General features: G+C 37.2%; 2 protein-coding genes across 2 annotated transcripts; both read right to left on the bottom strand.

Moving 5' to 3' along the window:
- Window positions 1–4,757: 4,757 nt before the first annotated feature.
- LOC135939610 (galactose-specific lectin nattectin-like) lies at window positions 4,758–5,766 on the bottom strand. The gene is made up of 4 exons (XM_065484082.1): window positions 5,587–5,766; window positions 5,472–5,527; window positions 5,217–5,316; window positions 4,758–5,159 (listed from the first exon to the last, which is right to left on the bottom strand). The coding sequence occupies exons 1-4, from the start codon at window positions 5,747–5,749 to the stop codon at window positions 4,924–4,926; spliced, it is 555 nt and encodes a 184-aa protein (XP_065340154.1). The 5' UTR covers window positions 5,750–5,766; the 3' UTR covers window positions 4,758–4,923.
- Window positions 5,767–8,986: 3,220 nt separating this feature from the next.
- Window positions 8,987–10,206, bottom strand: LOC135941598 (C-type lectin 37Da-like). The gene is made up of 4 exons (XM_065487210.1): window positions 9,978–10,206; window positions 9,780–9,835; window positions 9,368–9,467; window positions 8,987–9,307 (listed from the first exon to the last, which is right to left on the bottom strand). Exons 1-4 carry the CDS (start codon window positions 10,174–10,176, stop codon window positions 9,072–9,074), a joined length of 591 nt encoding a protein of 196 aa, XP_065343282.1. The 5' UTR covers window positions 10,177–10,206; the 3' UTR covers window positions 8,987–9,071.
- Window positions 10,207–10,505: the final 299 nt, after the last annotated feature.

Raw genomic sequence — 10,505 nt, 5'->3', positions numbered from 1 at the left:
AAATATTTTGGAAATTAGTAGGAAGTATTTATGCTATGACTTAAAAATGCTGGAAGAAGAGTCTGTTATATAGGCATCGGGGCAAAGTAAAAATTTAAGAGGCCTCAGTCAGCTGCCGTAACTTTGGCTAACAATAAGCTGTGCCAGCCATGGGTAAAAAAAAATCGGAAAAATTAGAAATTGCTGGTGAAAATACTGGCCCGGCCATTTGGACTGTTAAGCACTATACTGAACCTCACTTTTGAAAAATCCTGGCAAAAATACTTAGATACCGGGTCAAAATCGGGCTATGCTGGCCGTGTCATAGTTTTGCGGCTTAGACCTCTATACAAATCTAAATGAAAATTTTGAAATTATGCTTGAGATTATCGAAACAGCATAATTCAATAATAAAAGTTGCCCTGCTGAATCATTGCAAAGATAAAAAATCAATAATTAGTAATTATAAATCTCGGAGATTTAAATATCATGCAGTTTTTTGGGTTGAATCAGTATACGATATGTGCTTACGAAGTGAGTGTAGTTTTCAGTGCGAGACAGTTTGCATCAATATAGTCAAATATTCAGCAGGAAAATTCAAACAAATTATCTCAGAGCAAATGTTTACAGAATCGGAAACGGATTTTCTGTGTTATTGGTTTTTCACACAATCAGAGCCGAAAAGGGGCCTGGATCATTTTATAGAAGCAAAAAACCTGACTTGCTCTATAGACCCCATACTTCGCGTATAATAACCGCACAGCATGCATCAGCATAATGGGGATGAGCAGCTTCCGTGCCAGTTGTCGCGCGGGGAAATAAATTCCGAAAAGCAAACAGCGCTTGATCCTTTCAAAAGCTCGAAGCGAGGATATGTTGATATGTAAACAGATCTGATTTCCTATGTGAGAGTGATTTACTGGCCGAGCGGAAAGGTGTTAAAGTTCACACAAAAAAGCAGAGCAGACTTCACAGCCTATTCTCCGCGCTTGCTTTTGGCGTGCACAGTCCGCGGTTTGTGTTGTGCGTCAGTTATTATATATTTGTATGACCGCGTGTGTGGCAAATAAACCCCTAATCCAATAATCTGTTGAGCAAACAGATTTCAGGCTTGTTTGCCATCAAAGGAAGCAGCACGTACTCCGCACGCAAGTTTTTACCTTCTGGGATGATACAAAATTAAATTAAAATCTATCTCATCAATTTGTTCATTAAAAGAACAATAGTGATATTGACTTCAAAGTTATTTGATTTAAATTTATATTAATTTAGATCAAAACAAAATATATTATTCGTGTCTTTTAATGTAGAAATTGTTATTTAAAAAGAATCGCATATTTTACTTTCCGTTGGCACTTAATTGTTTGGTAGCAACGCAAGCGTTATAGTTATTCCACTGATGCAGTGCAGAAGTGATAAATACAGTGTTTACATTAGCCGGCCGGGTTAGCAGCGCCATGATAAATGAGCAGTTTTTTATTATGTATTCATGCGTGGCCGCGTGTGTTTGAGCAGCTTAATAAATTAATGTGCCCCGGCCGCGCTAACCCGAAAGCATAATCAACTGCTCACAATCAGGGACAAAACGACTGCGTTGGCAATGAGGTGGGGCGCGCACAAAACCACATGCTGATTAATAGAAATGCAAAAATAATGATATCTGGTTCTTGCGGAACTGCATGCAGATTGTATATTATGCATTCAAACAAGATAAACTCTCTGGCTGAATTTAATTTGGACATTAAAGGAATAAAGTTAAGCATGATTTAGGAAATATAATGACGCTGATAAAATGCATAGATTTAAATTAAAATAAAATGATACATTGTCCGAATTTGGTGAACAAATAATCACTGTTTTCAACGGTCCTAATTTTGAGTCAGAAAAAGTGAGCGTTCAAAGCAAAATGCGGTAAATTATTCACTTTCTGGTAATTTTCACCTCCAGGATTTCCATAATCACATAAAGTGCGCCGCGTGCTGAAATGGAAGAGAGATGATGAAAGTCACCTTTTCATAAGCACATTCTAAATTGAGCGTAATATACGACGTGCCGCAGCCAGGGAATTATTGTCCGTGACAAATTCAAGCCCTCAACAGTCGAACACGCACTAATGAAAATTGTCAAATTTCTAAATACAAACACCGTTTCAACACCATTAACTGCCTCATGCACGCTTCAGCCGGCGATATGGAAAATATTAAAAATAACGCGCGCCTTTTACGACACGCCAGTGAAAATCTCCTAGCCGCGCGGCTTATCGTGTATAAAAAGTTGTCAAAAATCCACTAATTTATACCTCGTTTAACCAGTTGGAGAGCTCAAGCTGCGACCGAGGTGTTAGCTTCGAATTCCAAACAAATTTTTACTCATCCCTAATTCATTCATACTGAGCGAGAAGAAAAATTCTCCTGAGCACTTTTTTAGAGATGCCATAGCTTCTCGAAAACGCTCTGTTATTTTTCTTATGTACCAGACTGAAATTTATCCTTGCAAATAAAAATGCGCGAGGATGAAATAAATACATAAATATAAAAAATGAATTTCTTTCGTGAGTAAAAAGTTTATGTGGCTGTCAAATGTTGTATATTGACGTAAATACCCACTTTTATGGATTGTGCGGTTCACTGAGACGCAGTTTGAAATACGAATTTGTGCCATATTTTAGAGCACCTGCGTGCGTTGACGGAAAAGATGCGATAATCGAAGACCAGAGTGAAAAATTTCCAGAAGCTATTGAATTTGAAACATTGAAGTAAGAGCCAAAATTATACTAAAACCACTTTTTTATGAGATGATTTAGTTGATCATATAAAGCAATTAATATATTTCAATAACCATTAAGAAGAGTGCGCGAATAATTATTGCCTTTAAAGGGGTTTTCTGACTTTGTGGTGTGAGAAAATGTTTGTCAAAACTATACATATATAAAAAATTTAACACTCATCAGATGACCTTAAAATTAACTCTCATTGTTATGTAGTTGTATTGTACAAAATCTGACATTGAGGAGAGCAGAAAAGAATAGCAGTGATTTGTTTGGTTTCGATTATTGGAGGTTTTAGTTGCGCATACGTGATGGAAAATCAGCAACGCGTATTAACATCAAGGCTTATTTTTTCCATAAATGCCGCCGGTAAAATTGGAGGAGAAAACAGACTTAAAATGTTTTCTTATACACGTCTTAAGCCTGTTATAGTTTCTTATATTGGCTGTACCCAAGAAAGGGGAATGCAAAGGAAATTTTTAATCTTATTGCAACAAAAGAAATACAACAAAATGAAAAATAAATACCCCAACCGCTTCTCCTGCCCTGGGAAAAAGAAACATCGTCTATCTACTCTGTAATGGGATCTCAGATTTTGAATTAATTGACCTGGGAGTGACATTATTTGGAAAACTCGTCAAATATATACTAACTGGAAATCCTTATACTTCGTAATAACTTCCTCCAAAGTATAAGTAGTCTCTTGTACCTTAAATGTGATAACATTATTTAAAATAAATATATAATCAATTAGAGTCTGTACCATAATATCTCGCTGCAGATTTAACGGCAGGAGCAAGCCGATCGTAAGGCGGCACCAGGAGTCTTGACCGGTGCTTCAACCATAGCGTAGCTCCGCACTCAAAGCAAAAGTGCAACTAAGAAATGTCCCCAACAAGGGCCATGACAAACTGTGGTCACGCATTGGACCGAAACTTTTCTGCACAGACAAATAATGAAATGTGCAACTCTGCAAGTGCAACGTCATTTTATATCAATTTCAAAGAGCCAGCTATCAGATTAGAGCAGAAGTAAGGAAAAAGGTATCTTGTTTAGAATCATATAATTCGAGGAATATACTCATATTAAATTTTATGATGGCAAAAGATTAAGTAACGAGTTGTTTATTTGTAGAATCAAGTTGAAAATAAGTTAAGTTCCAACATTTCAAAAGATACCGCAGCTTTTATGATAGAATTGCAACAGATCGTATATATCATCACCACAGCATAACTGTTATGAAAATTGCAATGGAAGAATTTGCATCCAAATGGACATAATTCGTCTTCCTGACCATCTTATTTTACCAATTCATTTATTCAAAATTTAACATTTTTTACTCACTACAATATAGTACGAATTAATTCATTTGTTTAGCAAGCAGTATTCGTTAGCGAACAAATATAATATGGTCCTATATTAAGCGAGGGTTGTCGGATTTATTCCTCGATCGAGAGTTTCTTCAGATGTATTATATGATTTTGTTAAAAATGGTTACAAAAACGGCCATAATGTGACTAAAAAGAGTATAAATCGGCTATAGATAATAGTTAGGAAATGGGTTGTTTTCAATTAAATTGATGAAGAAATTTATGACAAACTCTAATTGAAACTCATGTTCCATTCTAGCTCTTGAATTAGGGCTGCATCCAGTAGCCGAAACTTAGTTGAGCAGGACCTTTCTGTAGAAACATGTAAAAATAAACAGCTTGCTACACACCAAGGAAGCTGCTTTAATTCTTCTGATGTGGAATTTTCTGTTTCTCAACATCTAACATACATATTATCATTGGTTAATTCCTTTTCATTATTGCCGGCGATTGGGGCGAATAGGGCATTTTTTGAGAATATATTTTGATTCCATATGCTGATTGAGTGAGTGAAGTGTGCTGTGATTTTGATGCCTATATATATTATTTAATTTTAAAGTTCTCAAACTCTGTTGCATCTACAGTGCCCAAATATCCTTTAAACCAAACGTTAGGAATTTTAGTTTAATATTAATTCACCATTTTATTGTGCTGTTTTTTATTGATATCTTTATTCGGCATTTTAACCATTAAATAATGTAATAACATTGATTACTATAATTTATGCCGACTAACTCCATAATTTTTTCATTGAATGAAACCTCTACAGAATGCAGCTTAAATTAAAACATTAAAAAATCGATCTAATTAGTAGTTCTGTTCGCAAATAAATCTGTATTGATCACTGCAGCTAGCAATGGCCCAACGCAGATCTGCACCCCTGCTGTACACGATGCAGTTATACAGAGTGGAAGCCACTGGATGGTTCGGTGCCCAATTTCGGTACGGTCCCACTGCGTTACCGGTCGAGTCCCAATAGTAATAGCCCTCTTGGAAAACATCGTTGCCAGATGTCCAAAAATGTTCATTTGGATAGTTCACAACTAAAAATGACGTAAACGTTTAACATCGTATTATGTTATAAGAATACAACTCAGTACAGAGATGTTGGCGAATGAATTCATCCTCTTCCCTGGTTTCAATGCTCACTAAATTCATGCCTTTTCGCCTGCACTCATATTTAGCCGCAGACCAAGGAAGCTGAGTGGAAAAATTTTTATTAAGTCACTTCATAGTAGAGCCAACTTATTAAAGTGGAAAAATTTGATTAAATTGCGAAATATTATTGCAAAAATTAAAATATTATGAATCTGTTTTCAGCACAGCCAAGCATATTTTAAAATAAATTTACTCACTGGAATCGTTGAAGCTTCATAATAACGCCATCCATTTGAAAAGTACGTGCCAAAGTCTATACATCAGCACAGTTTAAAGAATGAAGTAAAATGTAAAGGAACTAGAATAATATACTTGAATATCTGGCGGTCGTAGCGAGGCTCGGGGTGGTGCCTGCCAGGGTAGTGATTTGCTTGGTTGTACCAACAGCAGTCACGTCTGTTGAGATTTGAGCGACCGCACAGCAGAGCACGAAGCTCAACAGGGTGATCACGAGGATTGGTCTGCCTGCGTTCATTGTTGCTCCTCTGCTGCTGCGAGATGAGTGTCTGAAAAGCCATCAACACTTCCCTTCTTTTATACCGTTTTTCCCTAGCTTATCAGCTCACGTTTGCCGAGGACAAGGTTGCACAGTTTAAAACTGAGATCAAACATCAATTACCCATTTATAAATACATAGACTAGCCCCAATGTGGAACAATAATATAAATTAAGTGGAACATCTCAGTTTGCGATATTGACGCAAAAAGACGCCGCTCTTTTATTGTTTATGATGACAATAAAGTGATAATATAGCACATCAAGTTTCCTGCAAACTTCATGGGTTGGCTTGTCATATAGTTTCTTGCATCACACTTTTGATTGCATATTTTTTTAAATTATAAATGTAAAATAGTATTTGCAAAACAGACGAGAGATTTTTTTATATGCCACTGAAGTCAGTTAAAATAGATTCATTTTTACAATCTATGTTTGTAGCATGGTTGTTTGCTCTTTTTATCCCCGTCCGAGGATTGGGAAGGGCGCGCACTGCACAGTGCACTCGCACGAATGCTGAAACCCGGGTCCCAATAACACCACCACGAATGGATAACATGGGCGCACCAGGCCGCACAGAGACCCAGCCCACTGAAGGGCCACTTGCCTCCGCACCGAGGCCTTTTTTGAAACGCTATAGACATTCGTCCCATGATGCCAAATCATGCATGCTGGAAAGGTGCAAACCACCAAGTAGCGAGTCAGCCTAGAGCTATGCAGACGGTAGGGAGGGTTTCCAGGCGGTCAGCCGGTCACCCATCAATCTACTGACTGCACTCAATGTTGCTCAACTTTGGTCTAACGAGACCCGGTGTGTCCAACATGAAACACCCTAGATGTTCATATTGTGCATTGATTGCTCCATCACAATAAGGCATGACATGGGTATATTTTATCACATATACAGCTTTGTTTAATTTTATGTTTGGACTTCTTTCAAATATTCTTGTCTTAAAGGGAACACACACAAAAATACAACTAACAATCGAATTACTGAACGAGCCTGTCATTATTAAATGCGTTGATTCATCGATTTAAGTTGTAACGTTATTTAAATAGCCTCGCATGAGGCACAGTCTGCTTACGCAAAGCTGACCCAACCAGAAATTTTATTGGTTAATTTTCACATTTCTGCTATTTCAGCATTGTCCATAATTAAATAATGGAGGGCAGGATAAATGTGTAACGGCCACGAGGGCAATTATATAGCCCGTTTGATGACTATTTACAGTTCCTGTTTCTGCCCTCAGATACTATTTGTTCGCAATAAGATGATACTAAAATTAATTTTAATCTTTACTACTTTACACCCTAATTATCGAATAAATACATAATGCATTTCTACTAAAATTACCTACTAATTAAGGTAACCATGTTGCAATTAAGTTTTCCCAATTAATTTTAAAAACAAAGGTTTCCGTTTTCCTGGTTCATATTTATCTCTTGATATCAGTACTAATCATAGCTGTATGTGGGTATATGCCGATTTATCATTTTTTCATGAAATAAGGGCTGTAGCTATAGAGCTAAAGCTATATACATTATGCGAACTGACGACATACAGCTATACTTGAGCTGCAGGCCAGATGAGATTGAAAATTCTGTCGCAGCAATGAATACTATTCTAAATGATGTTGTCATTTGGTCTGAGCGGCACGGGCTTAAGCTGAACCCGCGGAAAACGCAAGTTCTGCTGGTCGGGTCTGAGCGAATTCACTCTAGACTCGACCTACGGAACTTGAGTAAGGTGCGCATGATGGAGACGGAATTGCCGTATCGCGACGAGGTGGACGTTGATTATGTCGAGTTTGATTTCAGCGACCGAGTTAAAAATTTAGGCATTGTGTTCGACCGATACCTGTCATGGGAAGGGCAAGTCTCGCGAATTTTTCAAAAAGTCTTTGGCACGTTAAAAACTTTGGAGAAGTTTAGGAATGTGACTCCAGAAAAAATCAGAATTAAACTAGTCAAAGCGTTAATACTACCCCATTTCGACTACTCTGATGTTGTGTTTTGTAACTTGAGCGCGGCGCAGATCAATAGGCTGCAAGTATTGCAAAATCATCTCATAAGGTATATTTTCGGAGTGAAACGTGGTCAGCGACTTTCCCCGTTGTATAAAAAATGCCAAATATTAAATGTCACTGATAGACGTAAACTGCATGTTCTAGTCCAGACTCACAAAATTTTGTATAATAATAGTCCCCAATATTTGCGCAATCTTGTAACAACAATGCATGATGTCGATTTTTTGGGTAGGTCACGGGCGCATCGAATGCGACTTCGGGCCCCCTTTGTCAGTGTAACAGTGCCTGAGCAGTGCTTCCAAGTCATTTGTTATCGCCTGTGGAACAACCTGTCGCCGAATCTGTGTATGAATGGGAACTCAAGTGCATTCAAACAAAAACTGAGCCAAACATTTCTTGCCAAATACTGATATGATAGACTGATTTTTACTATTCCCTCTGTTATCAAATACAAAAAAAATGCTTTGTTATATTTTTTGTTAAGTTCTGGATGTGGATGTATGGGGCACAGTTGCCCTGCTGATCCGTAATAAACAAAATTTGAATCTAAATGCGTTGATTCATCGATTTAAGTTGTAACGTTATTTAAATAGCCTCGCATGAGGCACAGTCTGCTTACGCAAAGCTGACCCAACCAGAAATTTTATTGGTTAATTTTCACATTTCTGCTATTTCAGCATTGTCCATAATTAAATAATGGAGGGCAGGATAAATGTGTAACGGCCACGAGGGCAATTATATAGCCCGTTTGATGACTATTTACAGTTCCTGTTTCTGCCCTCAGATACTATTTGTTCGCAATAAGATGATACTAAAATTAATTTTAATCTTTACTACTTTACACCCTAATTATCGAATAAATACATAATGCATTTCTACTAAAATTACCTACTAATTAAGGTAACCATGTTGCAATTAAGTTTTCCCAATTAATTTTAAAAACAAAGGTTTCCGTTTTCCTGGTTCATATTTATCTCTTGATATCAGTACTAATCATAGCTGTATGTGGGTATATGCCGATTTATCATTTTTTCATGAAATAAGGGCTGTAGCTATAGAGCTAAAGCTATATACATTATGCGAACTGTCAACAAGGCTGTCCAGTGTTTTTTCATATTTTATGTGCAAATCCTAAGAATGTCTCCTTCTTCGACATAAATCATGTTTTCAAAATAAAAAATTAAATAAGATTTCTTAGCAAAATGTTTTATTTTCTTGTATAATAGCAAAGCTTGCGCTATGTCATATATGTTTTGCTAAACTACGAGCACGTAATTAGTAGTACTGCTCACAAATATATCTGAGCGGATTGTTGCAGTTTGAGGTAACCCAGCGAATATCAAGGTTTCTGTCATATGCGATGCAGTTGAGGGTAGTTCCTGCAACTGGTTGGTTCGGAGCCCAATTTCTGTAAGGTCCCACCGCATTGCCGGTCGAGTCCCAATAGTAACTGCCCTCTTGGTACACGTCGTTGCCAGATGTCCAAAAGTGTTCACCAGGAAAGTTGGAAACTGATAGTAAAACGTAGTTAGTAAAATCTAAATGACAACCACAAAAAATAGTTAGCTCACAGAGGTGCTGGCGAATGTAATCGTCCTCCTCTCTGGTTTCCAAGCTGACTAAAGCCATGCCTTTGCGTTTGCATTCGTAGTTTGCCAAAAACCAAGGGGCCTGTTGAGGAATAATTTAGTTTTAAAATCTTTGTAGGCTGAAATATATATAGACAACCATAAAAAATATACTAATAATAGCAAGCTAAAAGTGCAAATGGTTTGTTTGAAAAATGAAATTTATATTTTTATTGCATTTTGGGATTAAGAGCTTGTCTGTTTTTGTTGATAAATACCCAAACATATTTTTTAAGTAAATCGAACAATTTGCATTTATTAAAAAGTGAGAGTGCACAACTAGGTATCAGTTTTAAATTGAATTTAAATGTCGTTTTTGTAACACTTTTTAAATAACTAATTAACTTCTACTTACTGGAACGGAGGAAACTTCATAGTAGCGCCACTCATGCCAAAAGTAGCCTCCGACTCCTGCAGACCCAAACGAAAATGATTGGAAATGATATCATAGAGCATAAAATTCGCTTAGAAAATTAAATTTAATGCTTAAAATTGAGCATCCTTTACATGCATTGAAAAATACTTTCAAAGTTTACTGGAAGAAATACAATACCATTTGCATTTCGTGCAGCTTTTATGGTAGCAGCGGTGGCGGTTGCTGCAACGGTACTTTGTCCTGTAGAGGTTTTTAAAGGTGCTACAGTTGGTGTGGTTGGAAATGCGGTGGTTGGGACAACAGTAGGGTCACTGGGCGCAGCAGTGCAGCAGAGCACCATGCCCAACAGGGCTGCGACAACGATGCCTGAGTGCATTAGTCTCTGTTCGCTTAAACCGGAGTGCTGCAAACGCCAGACTTAGACCCAGCTTTATATACCGTTTTCTCATCTTATCAATTCGCAAATATCAAGGCCGTGCGTTTGTGTTGGGAATCTGAAAATCATGAGTAATAATATAGCCTGCAATAATTACCTCGTGAGTTGTGACGTATTGCTATTCAAACATCTAATACAATCCATCCAAGGTAAGCATAATAAAGTATAACCTGAATAAAATGCCGAAACATCAAAGTTTTGCAAAGCTTTAGTCAATTATGATCCCACTATATTTTGTTTAATGGGGTTATAAAATGAGTTTACTCTAC

Source organism: Cloeon dipterum, chromosome 1 (genome assembly GCF_949628265.1).
Source record: "Cloeon dipterum chromosome 1, ieCloDipt1.1, whole genome shotgun sequence".
NCBI lineage: Eukaryota > Metazoa > Arthropoda > Insecta > Ephemeroptera > Baetidae > Cloeon > Cloeon dipterum.
The sequence above is the reverse complement of the archived record's forward strand: the minus strand, read 5'-3'. Positions and strand labels throughout refer to the sequence as shown.

Excerpts from the sequence above, each read along its gene's own strand:
- LOC135939610 (XM_065484082.1), bottom strand. The coding sequence starts at position 5,749 with ATGAACGCAGGCAGACCAATCCTCGTGATCACCCTGTTGAGCTTCGTG. Across the intron at positions 5,317-5,471 it reads ATGAAGCTTCAACGATTCCA|CTTCCTTGGTCTGCGGCTAA; the intron begins GTGAGTAAATTT and ends TTTTCCACTCAG. Across the intron at positions 5,160-5,216 it reads ATTCATTCGCCAACATCTCT|TTGTGAACTATCCAAATGAA; the intron begins GTACTGAGTTGT and ends CGTCATTTTTAG.
- LOC135941598 (XM_065487210.1), bottom strand. The coding sequence starts at position 10,176 with ATGCACTCAGGCATCGTTGTCGCAGCCCTGTTGGGCATGGTGCTCTGC. Across the intron at positions 9,836-9,977 it reads AGCTGCACGAAATGCAAATG|GAGTCGGAGGCTACTTTTGG; the intron begins GTATTGTATTTC and ends TTGGGTCTGCAG. Across the intron at positions 9,308-9,367 it reads TTACATTCGCCAGCACCTCT|TTTCCAACTTTCCTGGTGAA; the intron begins GTGAGCTAACTA and ends TTTTACTATCAG.